The sequence below is a fragment of the Talpa europaea genome (assembly GCF_964194135.1).
Source record: "Talpa europaea genome assembly, chromosome: 7".
NCBI lineage: Eukaryota > Metazoa > Chordata > Mammalia > Eulipotyphla > Talpidae > Talpa > Talpa europaea.
Window position 1 is genome coordinate 95,118,210 of NC_140074.1, and position 16,559 is coordinate 95,134,768.

Here is a 16,559-nt window from a genome sequence, read left to right on the forward strand (position 1 = left end):
ATCAAACATTTACCAATTATCTTCTACACACACACACACAGAGAGAGCACTAGCCTGGAACTGAGGGGGTCAGGGAGAAGTCCAGATACAGGAATTTTGTAAGAGGGACTCTTCAGATCATTATCCTAGCTGTCCATGGCTCTCTAGATTTCAGTATATCTGCACAAGGGCTAAAAAGTTTTGGGGGTCAGTTTTCTCACCAATCCCTCAGTTCAGGAAGAATTTGCTGGCATTGCTTTGTAAATCCTTCAACTCCAGGCACCAGGTCTCTAGTATGAACCTCAAGCAGGAAGGGATGATCATGACCATCTCCAATTCCTTCTAGCTCTAACAGAGGCACAAGACATTCACACACACCTGATGCCCCTTCATCGCCACCTGGAAATCCTCGAGGAAGTGGAGTTTCCAGAGGTGAAACCCCGGCTACAGCCTCTGTTTCATGTGGTCTGTCTGATTTGGGCCATGTGTAAGTCATACCGCTCCCCAGGGCGGCTCACTGTACTGCTCCAGGAGATCAGCAACCTTCTTGTCCAGCAGGTGAGCCTCCACAGGGTTCCCACCAACCTCTCCCTGGGGGTTGATTGGAAACAAATCATGAGAAAAAGTAAAATATGCATTTTTTTAGGGCAGGAGAATAACCATGGTTTAAAGGGCAGTCACACTTGAATTATTTTACTATCAAAGTCAATAACTGACAAAGATTTTCTCCGTAGTGCTGGAATACTTGTGTGGCTCAGTCTTTCTTTCCCTTCTGCCCAAGACCCAGGGTGGGTGAAAAGCAGGGCTGGTGAATTTTTATCTCCCTATTCATACATGCAGATGGACTGTCATGTCAGCAGCAAAGTCTAACAGTTAAAGATACCACCTCTGGAAACAGGCTTCCCTTCACTAAAATCCTACTTCACTCCTTGTTAGTTGTGTGTGCCTGGGCAAGTTAGTTATATGCTCTGTGTGTCACTTTCCCACTCTGTGCAATGGTGCAAAGAAGAGGACCCGTGTTGACGTGCAGCAGGTGCCAATGGGATCATGCAGGCAAAGGCTCACATTATGCTCTGCCTGTGCTAAGAATTCGGTGCCTGTGAGCTACAAAGAAGCAGCTTCTGGGATCACACACTTCATGTTTCTCCTTCAGATGGTGTCTTGTAGCACTAACCAGGTCTATATGAACCTGAAGGAATGTTTTTGTGAACAGAACTTGAGGCCTTAATGAGGTTTGGGTGTTCTTTCCCCCAAACTTCCTTCTAAAGAGCTGTGACTATGAGAAAACAATGAACATGTTTAAAGAGTAGCTAATGAAAGAAACCTCTATGGAGCACATTGTGGGCTCCAAATTGCTATGGCAGTCATGAACTGGCCATTTTCAGATGAGCCCTGCAGGGTAGACAGGGCTCAGGGAAGTTAACTAAATCACTAAAGTCATTCAATCCACATCCTGAAGCCAGGTTGTTTGAGTCCTACACCAGTGCTCTCTCATCACTCCATATTTGTGAGCTAGGACTCATTTGAATAAAAGTGAAACAAAACCCAACCAAAACTAGCATCAACAAAAAGATCATTTATTGGCTTACTTAACTCCAAGTGCTAAGTTAGGCTGGCTTTAGTCCTGGTCTACAGGAAGATCTTAGATGATGCCACAGGACCTACTTATTTCTGTCCCTCCCTACAGTGTTGGAAATGATGAAAATTTAGCTTCACAGCTTTCCAGGTTCAAGACTCTTGAAGACAGGGAGATGATAATGTTTCAAGGAATTCTTGCACTAAAATTATTTCATTATAGAAAGCCAATAAGTCACAAGAGAAGACCTGAGGAAAAACAGCTCCAGCTTACCCAACAGCTTACCCAACAGCTCCAGCTTACCCAAGTCCCATATGAATCCTTGTCTCTGATTGGTCACGTGCCCAATCTTGAGCCAGTCACTGGCTATTTGGCTTGAACTCATGTCCCCGTCCACCTGTAGAACTGAAAATGAAGTCAGATGTTTCCTATATTATGCTTCCGGAAAATATTTCTTGGGCAATTATTCAATTCAGAGATGGTTTTGGCAAAGTTGTCAGTTGTCCTGTATCGGCAGCCAGGCTCAGTAACACTGATCTGTTTGCATTCTAGGCCTCTAATTATCTCAGCCCAGAAGACCTCCTGAGAAGTGAGGTAGAAGAAAGTCAGAGAAAGATGCATGTGGTGATGGGTACCTTGAACTTCTTCAAGGAGGTTTTTCAGGACAGGAGGGAGAATCTCCATACTTACTTCAAAGAGAACCAGGAAGTCAAGGAGTGGGATTTTCAGTCTTCCTTGGTCTTTGTGCAACTGGATGGCTTCCTGGGACGACTGCACATAGTAGAGGTGAGTGTCTTCATTTGCCTCAAGCCCCCAGCTCCACACAGAAGTAAGCAATCCAGAGATCCAAAAGACAGAATATGAAAATGATTAACCCAATATGGTGAACTGATTGAAAGAACTCATAAGAAGATTCAATAAATATTTGGGTTGGTATTCATATTGACCATCACAATGTCACGGTTTTATAAGAAGTTTAGGAAATTCTAATCATAGATCCATGTAGGAAGACGTCCCAAGGACTTAAGGAATCCATCAACTAATTTAGTCTATTTTCAAATGTCCCATAATCTTCAAACCCTATTTCAGATAAACTCTTGCTTGAAAGTCTGATGTACAAAATGTGAGTGAACTGACCTGGATATAGCTGATTATGCTCATAAAGTCACTATTCTGAATGTCTCTGCTTTCCCATCCTCAAGGGGAATCTGAAAACTATAAGACCATCGAATGTGCAAAAGAAATGGGATTTTTGCTGAAAGTTGTGTTTCCCCCTCAATTATTTAAAAGTTAATGTAAATGTTAGTGTCAGGACCAGAGTGGAAAGGCTTAAGGCTTTTTCTTTTAATTATTTCCATCTTCCAAATCTAACATGACTAACAGATCCTTAAACACTATAACTCTATATTGGCCGATTAAACTTTGTGGGGAGGGTAGTGAGCATAACAAAATGGAAATACATACTTATTCTAAAACTTACTTGAAGAAGGAATTAAAATCATGTCTTACCTTTTAGCAGTACAGATTTTCCATAAAGGGAGAGGATATGATAGGAAGAGGCTGTGAAGAGTGGGAAAAATCATGGGTTTATGAGGATAGGAGAATATGAGGTTGCAGCTGTTCATTTCAGTTCAAAAATCCCTGCCTGCACCACCGTGCACCAAGTACTGAGCTAGGCATTGGAGATACAGTGATCACAGAAATATAGTTTTATCTGTAAGAAGCTCATGGACCAGTAGTCGCATAGCAAGAGAAGAGAGAACAGAAGAGATCCAGGGATAGAAAGATACAGAGTAAGCAGTCATTAGTGAGGTATAATAAATGCCATGATAAAAGAGAAATTGGTGTGCTACTAGGAGCAAGAAAGAGGGGTCCTTAGCCTGGCAGGGCTCTGAGAAAGTAGGGAGCACAAGAAGAAATAGAATTTGAAACTATTAGGAATTTACCATGGGGAAGAAAATGAAGAAAGACATAGACAGAGAAAATATATAAGTGAGAAAGCCAAAACCAGATCTTATGAAAGGAACACTTCAAATCCATTGTCATGATCTTGGAGAACATAAATAATTGATATCTGGCTTTATTCTAGATCCCATTTCCATCACAGCTTTTCATGGGCCACATCCTCCTCCTCCCCCTTCACTCTGTTCCTCTCAATTTCCACATCAAACCCTTCACTGTGGTTTAGGCACCAAGGTGACAAGTGACAGACACTCCTGTTGTTGGCCTGGGCTGACCATGTGGAATAATTGTATTACCACCTTATGGTCCTGTAGTGCCGGGAAGGCCACTGAATAGGTTTTTTGATCTGAGCATACCAGGTAAAGGAGAGTCCTGGCACCTTCGGTGGCTTTCTCAGGCTTTTATTGAGCTTCTACATGTATTGCAGCAACAAGGTACATGCCAGGCAGAGGTGCTGGGGGGGCCAGGAGGCCAGTAGGCCGCCAAGCCCCTGGGAAGTCTTCACTCTGGGTCTCCCCCCCCCCCGGCCCCCTCCCCCCGCCCCCTCCCCCCGCCCCCTCCCCCCGCCCACTGCTTCTTTTGGTCACTATCAGTACTGGGCCATGGCCCACAGAAGTAAACAACACAGCTTACAACAATGTAACAGATGCAGGTGCCCTATCAGGCAGGGCAATCCTAATAGTGGGAGGGCACAAAAGCCTGAAAAACACTTACCCTACAAGACCCTTCAGCCCTGTGGCCAGCCAGAGTGGGAGCAGAGCAGCTGGGAAATGACTGTTGGCCTGGGGCCTCAGGCCCTGTGCACACATGCTAATGATGTGACTTTGCATATAGACAACTATTCTAACATTAGGGCACCTAATCTGCTGGGTATATTTGGTAAATAGAAGCCGAGATGGCTGCCAGTCTCCCTGGAGTCATTACCCTCACAATAGCCGCTCTCAGGCTGCCTTTTCTTTCTGAACCAAGGGCATAGATGCATAAAAAGCGGTTTAATTAGAGGATAACTTGAATGTCACCATGCTTTAGTTTTTCTGCTTCTTCCCCTCTTGAGTTTTCCATCCAGGCCAAACTCCACCATTTCTTTTCTCTACTGCTTTTCCCTCCTCCCTCACTTTTTCCTTCCTTCCTTTTTTTACTTGTCTTCCATCCCCACCTCTCTTTTTTTTAATTTTCCTTATCTTTGTTCACCCTGAATTCACCTATGTAATTTTCTTTTTTCTCAGGGCTGCTTCTTCCCCCATCTTCCCATTATCTCCCCCATTTTTCATTTTTCAACTCCCAAACATGTGTTCACACTCATCCCCTGGCCTTTGCCTCCCACCCCGCCTCTTCCCCACTCAGCTCAAGGCCACAGGACACGAGACTATTGATCGTCCCCAGTGTATTTCATATAGCTCCTTAGTTAACATTCTGTGTATCTCTGTGATCGATGCCTGTTTGAAATGGGATTAGCCTGTGCCTCTTCAGCAAGAATTAACATAAACCTAGCCTTATTCACCTTGCCATTCTAATAAGATATGTGGCTACTGAGATGTGGCTGGCTACAATTAATAAATACAAGAAGGGAAGTTAGTAAAATGACAACAATATATTCACCCTTGTGCATGCTCACATCCAGAATGGTTTTGTGAAGGGCTGGTTTTTAATCTACTTAATTCAGTCATATTTTCTGCCCTCTGATTTGTGTTGTAGACAGGGAGCGGGGCAGCTGCTTGGAAGGAGGTATCTTGTTAAGCAATTTTCAGCTGTCTAGTGCATGGGGTGTAACTCTATTCTCAGGATACCACTATCCTCCTCACAACCAAGACACGGTAATCTCTTAGAATACTAACCCTTGGATGGGGAAAAGAAGACTAGAAAAAGAAAGAACTAAGATGTTTTTAAGAGCTTCTTTCATTCCAAAATCTGTTCCTTACAATCATCTTAAGATCTGTGTTTCAATACAGTTCCATTAACAATTGAGCACAACTAAACATGATGCATAAATTAACTTGCCCACAGTCCTAGGGCTCAGAGAGGCTTAATGGCAGTTTGTACCTGGGCATATGGCTTGGGAGTCCAAAAGGTCTGTTTCCCTCCCTCTCTCCTTCCTTCTCCTCTATGGAAAGTCCCACACTGGTTTTGTGGTTTTTATTATGCCCTTATGCACTTTATTCTGCCTTTGCACTCTATTTTTACCACATGATTTCTAGGTCTTTTTTTCTAAGTGAGTCATTTGGGTAAAATTAACAATTCCCATTCCATGAAAGGGCCTTATTTGATTCTATGACTTAGTAAGGAAATCTCCAAGGTATATAAAATCCTTGCAATTTGAATCTATAGTCAAAAATCCAAGGGAAAGGCATCACTCAGCTGCCTCTTGATTTCTTTCCTCATGCTGCTTTTCTCCTCAGTGCTCCTGTGTGGGTACACACACACACACACACACACACACACACACACACACTACATATCATAGTACACATATAAGAAGGGAATATGTATGCATATTCCACACATACGTATACTCCGCACATCCTATATACACATATAAGCATTCGCCACACACACACACACACACACACACACAGACTACATCACACACCACTGCACACACAAACATACTACACACATACCACATCACTTGCACTACATATATACAAACGTATTATATGCACATCATATAACACACATACTGCACACCCACAAAAACACCACAGACTTATACCCACACTGCTTACATACCAACACACCATACATACTACATATTTAAAACACAAACAACAAACACACACTGCTGCACTGACACACATACTACAGATACTACACATACCACAGACATCACACACATACAACATACCAAACACCACAGACACTACACACATCACACAAAATCACGTGTACTGCCTACATGTACATATAGTACAGACATGCATACTATACAAACCATACCATATATACCACACACCACTCATGCTTACACTGTATTCACACATAGTACACACACACATACCAGCTTCATTATTGTGCCATAATTTTGTCAATTCTGTAGATCCTCTGTTTATATTTCTGCCAGCAACCTCTTCCTTGCAAAGAATGCAGTAAGCAGCTTGGAGAAAACTCTTATTTCTTTCATTATAAAATTGCTGTAAAGCTGAGATTCACTTGGAGACAAAATGATTTCCTGCTGAGGTTTTATGCGAGGTGATTAGCAGGCAGGTAGGTAATAAGCTGACCTAATATACACCGCATTTCCTTTGCTCTTTTCCTCATCTCCAGCCTCTCTGCTGCCTCCTTTCATTTGGGCCTAATTGGCCTGGCTTCCCTTTCAACCAGGCCTGAGCATGTGGTCACGTAGAAGACCATTAGCTGTATAAGGTCGGTGCCTCCGAAAGGTAAAGAAAACAGTCTTTTTCCCAATGACCTTTTGAGATTTTCATCTATGAAAGTCTGCTTTGTGCTCTTCCTTAATGAATTCAGAAGACATTTCCTTTAAGATGGGCAGCATGACCTCTCCTTCAAGAGCGGGCCTGCTGTTAGTGGTGCTTGCCATTATCCATGATTTTGATTCCCTGCCTCATAGGCCATAGCACAAATGGAACTCTCCCCCATTACCCCGTTAAAGGTTACATAGTTTTTCATAAGAATAGGACCCAATCAGTCTAGTCAACTGCCTGAGACCCCACAGTCTTTGTGGTATTCATCTAGAAAGATATATATCAGCCATTTTACATCTCTTATCCACCAACCTGATCTAATGACATCAGGGTATAGAAACTACTTATAGTGGCTGTCATTTATTATGTTGTACAAAGGCATTTCCCATGTAACTTGGTAAATCCCCCAGCAAATGGGGTACTAGCATCTTCAACTACAGGTTATGAAAATGAGGTTTAGAAAAGTTGTGCCTTGCTTTAAGTCACAGTAAATGGCAGGATCAGGGTGGTGTTAACCTGAGACTTTTGGCCCTTGACCCTAGATGCTTTTCACCAGGTTCTATGTCCTACCCCTGAAATTTACATAAAGCAAAGTGAATATCACCTATAGTCTACTGCCATGAGTAAAAATGAATTTGCAGAAGTAGCATTTATGTTTTACCTTTTACATATTTTGTAAGGATTTCTAAACAAACAATGAAGGGAGCTTTCATTTAAATAATTTCAGAATCAAAGATTTAATTATGGTTATTACAATAAATCTGTTTCTATAATTGTAGGACAATTTCCTACCAGATTCAGGAATCTTTTCTGCAATACCTCTGACATTAAACTTCTACTAAAATCCATCCAGAGACAGAGTGCTCAATAGTTTCCTTAGAATCCCATTCTGTGGCTGAGCATTTCTAGGCATTAGATGGTTCTGTTTTGTTAATTTATACATGGAATTACCATTTCCTGCAGGTTAAAATGGTCAAATATAAAAAATTTCAGATGTCCAACCTGCAAGTTGACCCAGATCTAAGTCTTTGTTCCATTCACCCCTTTGCCTGGTTCTGCCTTTGAAGTAGGATGATGCAAGGTCTGCAGGCTCTTCTAACTTTCAAAGGCACAGCTTGGCCTTGCTTTATAATTCTCTTCTCTCATCTAATTTTCCTTGGTTTTACCAATTGCTCTTGTATTTGTAGTTTCTAGATTCTCTGTCACTCTGTCACCTTCTACTGGAAAGGCGAGAGCTAAGTCAAAGGGCAAAGATCAAAATTCTTTCTCAGAAAAAATTTAATTTGGGTTTACGTTTTTGCTCCTCCTTATATACACATGTTCTTAGCCCCCATCAAACCACCCTGCCACTAGCCCATCTGCCTCCATCCTCCATCATCTACTCCCTTTCCTCTCATTCTCTTTGTCTATGGTAACCATAAAATTCTTTCATGAAATCCAAGATTTATTCCTGCTGTACTTTGCCTATATGTATTTTTTGGTTTATTTCTATTCCACAGATGAGTAAAACCATTTGATATCTATTTTTCACTTTCTGCCATATTTATATGACAGCTGCCATTATCTCTCTTTTAAATACATTTTTTTTTTAAAGATTTGTTTATATATACAAGAGCTGGGGTATAAGCCAGAGGCATGGAAGGGTAAGAGGATTCACCAGAGACAGAGCAGGGAGCAGAACAGGAAGATGGACCAAAAGCACTGCTGAGGGGAGCAGTGGGTGAGACAGGAGAGGTCTACCACGCTATGTGGGTATCTCCCTGGCCAGCCGGGAATCGAACCGGCGCTGCAGAGGCTGTGGACAGCTTCACGGCCCTGCGCTCTACCCGCTGCACCACCAGGGAGGCCCTCTGCCATATTTAACTTAATATCAGCACTTCAAGGTCCATTCATTTTGCCCCAAAAGCCACTATTTCACCTTTTTAATAGCTGTGTAGTATTCCATTGAGTATATTCATTCATATTCTAAAGTTACTTCATTCATTTATTTGCTGGAGGTCACTTAGGTTGGTTCCATGACTTGACATTGTATACAGTGCTAGGAACATAGGCATAGATAAATCTTTTCATCTTAGAATTTTCATATTTTTGTATAGATACCTAATAGACATATTGCTGGATCATACAGAATTTCTACTTTTATTTTCTTAAGAAATCTTTATGCCATTTTCAAAAGAGGCTGCACCAACAGTGGGTGAGTTTCTTTTTCACTACATCCTCATCACATTTCTTGTTTCTATTCTTTTTTTTTTTTTTTTTTTTTTGATCAGGGCCATTCTGATAGAGGTGAGGTGATATCTCATTGTAGTTGTGAGTTTCATTTCCTTACAATAAGTGATATTGAACAAGTTTTCATATGACTTCAGGCCATAGAATATCTGCTTTAGAAAGCTATTTATTTAGGTTTTGCACAATTTTTGATTGTATTGTCTGGTTTTTGTTATTGAATTGTGTTAGTACTTTGTAAATTTTGGAAAATTAGCCCCTTGCTAGATGTGTGATGTGAAGGTATTTTTTTCACATTTTATAGGTTGCTTTTTTGGTTTTGTGATGGTTTTTTGATGTAGTCCCACTTGTTTATTTTTCCTGTGGTTTTCTTTACCATTGAAGTTGAGTTCCCAAATACGTCTTTGTAGTAGATACCTATGGGTATTCACTATGTTTGCTTTCAAGTATTTTATAGTTTTTGCTCTTATGTAGAGATCTTAATTTATATATATAATCTATTCTGAGTTAATTCTTATAGATGGAGTTAAGTAGAATCTAGTTTCATTTTTTTTTTTTGCAAGTGGCTATCCATGTTTACCAACACCCCATGTTAGAGGCTTTGTTCCCTATGTTGTGTGACTGCGGCTCCTCTGTCATAGATTAACTGTCCATAGTTGTGTGGGCTTATCTCTGGCTTTATGTTGTACTCCTTTAGTATTAGTTTCTGTTTTTGTTCCAATACCATACTGTTTTGATTACTGTTGCAATGTAGTATAGTTTGAAGTCAGGAAATGATCATAAATTCACTCACAAACTGTTTGTTCAGTATCCAGGGCATGGCTGGGGATTGATAAAGTTGTGCCTCTGGGACCTCTATTTGGAAAGATGGACAGAAAGTAAACAATATTATATAATGCTAAATAATATAAACCAGAGCATGATAAGTGTTCTGAAGAAAGCTTATGCAGGGTAAGGGGATGGAGAGTATAGGATAAAGATGGCATGGGGCTGGTGAACTCTTCTGATAGGGGGTAAAGAAAGGTCTAAGGTCTTGAATTGAGACCCAAATAAATGTGTCTCCAATCATGTGTTAAGTTAAATAAAACAATGTAATATTCTTTGCTTTCAGTAACCAGAGTTTCTCCCAAAACAGAATAATTAAAAAAAATATTTCTCTATACCTGTGATTAACCTGTTAGACTGGAAATGAAACAACTTCCAGTGAACACTCAAGACTACTCTTCAAATATTCCTGACAAATACATAGGGGAACAAAATTATCATCTAGTTCATTTACGTGATCAAACATATCAAGATATATCTGTCTTTTAAAATGATTAGAGTGTTTTCTAATATTGAAATTGACTTTGGTGGAATTATGAAGAATGATAATCCCACAGCGCCAATGTGTTTCTCCTATAACGCTCATTACAACTATGTACCTTCTGAATAATTTGACTTGCTGTTCAAGTCAACTTAATCTAAATCAAATTAATTTCTGTTATCTTCCTAGTAGATAAAAGTTTTTAAAGACTGTCCCATTTCCCACTATCAGTAGCAGGATCCCCTGCTTTTGATGTATGTCTTCCTTTCCTTTGCTGGTTCTTTCCTCTTCTTTATTCTCTTTAGCTGTTTGCTGACAGTCATGCCTGAACATAGCAGAACACAAAACAGTTCATAGATGACTTCCCAGGTTGTACAGGTAGCCTCCTGGCAACTGGAGGAAAGTCAGCCACTTCTCATGATGTCCCAGTGCCTCTGTCACTGCTGCTGCACTTGATGTCTCAGTGGGAGTAAGGAGTCTAGCAGCCTTCTGTTATTGTGATGAGTAAACACATAGCAGTGGCCATCAGCAGCAGCAGTTTCCTGGAGGGATACCATGTCATAGTGTGGAATAGTGGCATCATGTCGTAGTGTTCCATATTCTTGCCTTTGACCTCCATCAGGGTAGAATATGCTCCTCCTAAGGGTCCACACTGAGTGTTTGCTAAAATGGCACAAAGTTAACCATTATCTTCCTCTTTCCAATTGAAGAGGCATGCACATAAATTGAAGCTGTAATGAGAAGAATGTCTTGTTTTGGGGGCTTTATGATTTTAGACAAAACCTCAAATTCATTATAAATAAATACAGTCTGTTGTATTGACGTGTTTTGGAGGCTCCTATCATACTGGAGTTGAAGTGGCTTTCATGAACTTGGGAGGGCTCCTCTCCAAAACTCTGGGTTGTGTCATCTACCTGTCATTTAATTGCAAGCACAGCTGGAACACAGTTGTATCATCAACAGTGGCAGTGATATACATTCTGTATATTTACTATGTAAAGGACACTGGCCTAAATCCTAAGCCTGCACTGACTTATTTGTCACTGTTATTATCCTGTTACAGTTGAGAAAACCCAACATAAAGATGTCAAGTAATTGTACACTGTCACCCAACTGGCCACACACATTTGGCACCCCACAAATTTCTTTGCTTAGCAGAAATGGTTGTTGAGAATATTGCTGTCATGCTCTGGGCTTGTGCTCAGGACTATTTGGAGGATCTGTTTTCTTTTTAGTATATCCCCTAAGATAGCTGTCATTATAAAAACAGATAACATGATCTACTTGAAATTAATTTTTTAAAAAACAGATAGTCAAGTTAACAATCATATAGATAATTTTATTATTGTATCTTATTATTTATTAGGTAATACAGAAAGGTTGAAGTATATATTTGATATTTTTTGTGTGAATTTTTTATGCCTGTATTTTTTTTTTGCTTTGTTGTTGAGATTAACCAAGAGTTATTTATACCAACCCAATCTAATAATAAGGTTACAAAACTAATCAGGCTTCACATTTTCCTAAGCAACCACCACCCCCAGATCACAAAATTCTTTCCATTACTAATTTGAATGTCATCTGCTGTCGTTATCATTTTCATCATTATTATTCTAACTCTTTTGTGAATTGTCCCTATAGGATCTTCTGAAGACAGCTTTAGATTTCCACAAATTGGGAAAGCTTGAGTTTAGTGGCATCAGAGGGAATGCCCTGAGTCAGCAAGTCCAGCAAATATACGATGAATTTCTAGAGATGTACAAGGTCTTCTCAGAGTCCTCCTATGACTGCTTGGACCCCAAAATCATGGTGAGGCTTATAAAAACTATCTTGAAGTCTTTGTCTCTTTCTCAGATGCCTCCAGCCTGTGGGGTCTGTGTACTTACTTGCATTTTCCCTGTGCATTTCTTTGGACAATGCGGTCACAGTTTATCAGCAAAGACTGCCCCTAATCATTTGTTGTATCAGGAGAAAGATCTGGGAAGGACTTTCTAACTGCTGAATGCTCTGGGCTGATGATACCCAAGGTTTCAGAGATGCCAAGATGGGATGATAGTAGAGGTTGTGGCCACCTGCACCATCCAAAGCATTAAGGTTTGAATAGGGACCGCTACATGAAGGCCAGTTACCCCTGCACAGAATTTTATTAGTGTTTGGGAAGGGGTAACTGAAATAGTTGCCTAGTTTTTGTGCTATGATACAGAGTGCCAAAGTACCAAGAGATTATTCAGATTGAAAAAAGATGCATTGTCTGTCACTGGGACACCGCAGGATCGCTGGGACCTATGAGTCTAACCCTGCAAGAGAACAAACAAACAAGAGACTATGAAGAAATGGGGAATGGTGTTCTCTGAGGAAGGAATTAATGAATTACTGATGAAGGAATTTGTAAGAGTATATGAGGAAAAAAGAAGAAAGAGATTAGAGTGGAAATCTGCTCTGAGCACCTTCAGACATCCAGGGAGACCTCTGTTCACCAAACCCAGAGATAACGTCACTTTCTAAAAAATTTCATTAGTGAAACCTGGGGTGTGGGACATGGAGGAAAGGAGTTTGCTATGTTATGATAAAATAAAACAAAATAAAACCCTAAGCCTGAGAAACAGAACAATACTATGTTTCCCTACTTTGTTTTTTCATAAGAATATACCTCACTATTATAAGAGCAATAAGAACAAATAATAATTCTGAAAATTAGAGATTTTTATTAAAAGACTTTCTCTAAAAATTGCTACATTCCAAAAAGGATGATGCATTTTGGCTTGCCAAATATAATACAAAAAAGCTATTCATTGTGATCTGAAAATTAAATTTAATCGGGAATCCTGTATTTTAGTTTGTTAAATTTGGCAACCTTAGGAACTTTGCTAACAATTGTCTTAACCAATTAAAGTGTACTTAGACGAAGTATTGTTTATTAATGTAATTAGCTTACTTTCCTTTTAATGGCTAGTTTGGTTGCCCAGAAAAAATAAGATTTTAACTTGGGAGTGGAAGGAAAGTAGGTGGTAATGATGGTATAATCCCATTGCTGGGACTGTTGCTACAGTGGCTCTCAAGATGGCATGAACTAGCACTGTGGATGAGCAAGAAGGAACTTTAGGAAGTAGGAAAGTGGGAACAGAAGTAGGTAAAATGGTGCCACTTGGCTCACCTTAACATTTCATCTAGAATGTTTAGGGAAAAAATGTTGCAAGAATAGGGTAGCTCTCTTTGTGTATAAAAACTAAGTTATGCCAAGGTTTATTTTAGAAAATTAAAATAAATCCTTGGTATAATGAGTTCAGGTGCAACAAAGGTTAGTAAGAAAGAGCATAAGTGTGTTTAGCTTTCAGAAAACCATGTTTTTCTTATATCTGTGTGTTGTCTCTTCAGGAATTTGAAAATGACATCTCTGAATTTAACCGGAGGGTAGAGGATTTTGACAGAAGGCTGGGGACTATCTTTATTCAAGCTTTTGATGATGCACCTGGATTGGAGCATGCTTTTAAGGTTTGTAGGGTGGGAAGCACCTCTTTGCTTGATTCTCTCCCCCATCCTCATCAGAGGAGGGAAGGGGAACTCTTCCAACTATTTCCTCCCTGTGGATATCAGTTCTCATTAGTCCACTAGAGGGTTATTGTGGTATCCTAGGGTAAAGGAGTGTGCAGAACTGGGTTCATCTTGTTGATTACCAATACTTTTCTTAAAACATAGCAATGTAATTATGCTTTTCAATAGAGTTTTTTCTCAAGTGCTCTCTTTTGGGCCATATCAGTATGGTACCCATTAAAAGTGAGAATGACTACTGTGGTCACCATCCTCAAACCATAACTCTGCAATGCTTTGGCTATTTAATCTCTGCTGTCATGTTGATTCAAACTGGAGCAAACCATCTACCAGGCAATTGGCTATAGGATTCAGGTACAAGTAACTAGAATAAGGAGATTTCTGTTTTTGCCATATGGTATATAGAGCAGATAATAAAAGGAAGATGGAAGACAAGATTTTGGATGATGAGTAGAAAAATGGAGAGACAACTGAGAGTTCTCTGAGTTTTGAGATATGAAGACTTAATGGAGTATGGTCGATCTTCTATACCTAAAGGAACTTAATCTATAAAACATTAAGGAGTTAAGACTAGACTAATCAGTGTAAGGAGGTAGATTTTGGCTTAATAGAGGGGAAAAAGTCTGTCAGCACTATTTAAAGTTTGAAGTAGTTAAGTTTCCAGTCACTGAAAATGCCCCAGTATGTACTGGAAAACATATGAGGAGCCTCAGCTTATAATGGGTGACTCCATAGTAGTCTAAATTGGTAGGCTTCATCAACCATCTTACATTGATAGATAAATGAAAAACCAGGAAACAAGAGTTATAAAACTTTGGAAAGATTGTATCTGTGACATTTTTCCTTTTCTTTTTCCACCTTCTCTGTAGTTGCTAGACATAGCAGGAAATCTCCTTGAAAGACCACTGGTAGCACAGGATGCATCTGATAAATATTTAATGCTCATCCAAATGTTCAGTGAAGACCTGGACGCGGTGAGGACACTCTACAGTCAGCATGTCCAGGAGGAGGCAGAACTTGGTAGGCTTGTTTCCAGCTCATTTGGATAGGAGAATTCCATTATTGGGAAGGGTGCTACTTACTCTTGTATTTGTTAAATGCCCAGTATAGATCTATGACATTCTCTAAGAAAAGCAAGCACAACTTCAGTGCTTGAAATTCCAGACCAGCTTGGGTGATTATGAAGTTCTTTGAACTGTGTAGAGGATTTCTGAACAGTATTTTCCTAAGTCTGGGCTGAAATTGGCAGGCTGACCTAGAGCCATGAAGTCTTGACTGCGTCTGTTCAATTAAATCCTTAACATAATGTTTGCGTTGACTCCCGATCAATGTTGCCACACTGAGTAATCTTCACTCAACATACCTCAATTCTGCAATAGATTTCTACATGCTTGAGAAAATTTTCTCATCCCTTCCAGTGCCATAGCAACCATGCTTCTACAGGGAGAAACCAAAAGGTGCCTGACAAAGGGAGGTACTACACCAATGTGTGATGCCTCTAATTTTTTTTTTTTTTGGCAATTCTGCCTTATTTAAAAGTCAGGCACAAGTGCATTCAGCTTACAAATATTTCTTGAGTCCTTGCTATATGCAGGGAAGTTGTGTAGACACTGTATGCAGTGGCAGGCCAGGCTGAGGAATAGAACAATTAAAACTAAAAGGTTGTTCTTCAAGGAACATGTCAGGTATGTGCAGAGTTAACAGTAAAACATAGCAAAATATCCATAGTGCTTGACTTGAGTTATAAAGAATGGAGACAAAACAAGATGAATGACAACTGGAAAATTCAAGGGAGAGTTTATGGAGAAAGTGGCTTTGGACAGAGTTCCCAAAGGTGGGTGGATTGATTGACAGCAGTTAAGAAAGACAAAGATCTCCAAAGCAAAGACAAGAGAATCTGAGACAGATTGACCTGCCAATAGTCCAACAAGGTGTTAGAGGGTGATCAGACCATGGACCTTGGGGTCAAGGAGTGAAGTCTGAGTGCCACATTCAGGAATCTGAAAGTCCTTATTCAAGCAATGGGAAATTTTACCAGGTTTTAAAGTAACAGAGTGCTGGGACCAGTTTTTCTGTATGGGTTTCATAGTGAGGTCATTAAAAATTGCTTCCACTTGGGAAATCATCCCCAGAAAAGCTGTAGGCCTCATTTTTATTTGGACTAACTTCATGACTCCACACAGTCAGATGCAGGTTTAAAAGATCAAATGTCATCAAAAACCACATTCGTTTTCTATTGTTACATAACAAATTATCACAAACTTGCTTAGTGGCTTAAAGCAACATTAGCTTTCAGTTCTGTAGGTCAGGAACCTGGTGTGGTGTGCCCAGCTTTCAAACTCAGAGTGGCACCACCAGGCTAAGCTCAAATTGTCAGCTGGCCTATAGTCTCATCTGGAGTCTCTGGGGAATAATCCACTTCCAAGTTCATGTTTGTTGGTAGGATCATTTCCTTGTGGTTGCAAGATTGGGTTTTCCATTTGCTTGTTTGCCAGCCAGGATGGGGGTGGGGTGGACAGCATTCTCAGGGACTCGAAGCTGC

The 16,559-nt window shown here is 40.1% G+C and overlaps 1 protein-coding gene across 3 annotated transcripts in view; it reads left to right on the forward strand.

Moving 5' to 3' along the window:
* Window positions 1–16,559, forward strand: part of DNAH9 (dynein axonemal heavy chain 9) — a gene marked incomplete at its 3' end in the record, with an annotated part of 308,650 nt that overhangs the window by 14,970 nt on the left and 277,121 nt on the right. For all 3 annotated transcript variants that reach the window (XM_084236563.1, XM_084236562.1, XM_084236564.1), the window contains exons 5-9: window positions 326–537; window positions 2,108–2,341; window positions 12,110–12,277; window positions 13,844–13,960; window positions 14,887–15,037. In XM_084236563.1, the coding sequence (XP_084092689.1) occupies window positions 326–537; window positions 2,108–2,341; window positions 12,110–12,277; window positions 13,844–13,960; window positions 14,887–15,037 (882 nt within the window). The remainder of the gene's footprint in view (window positions 1–325; window positions 538–2,107; window positions 2,342–12,109; window positions 12,278–13,843; window positions 13,961–14,886; window positions 15,038–16,559) is intronic.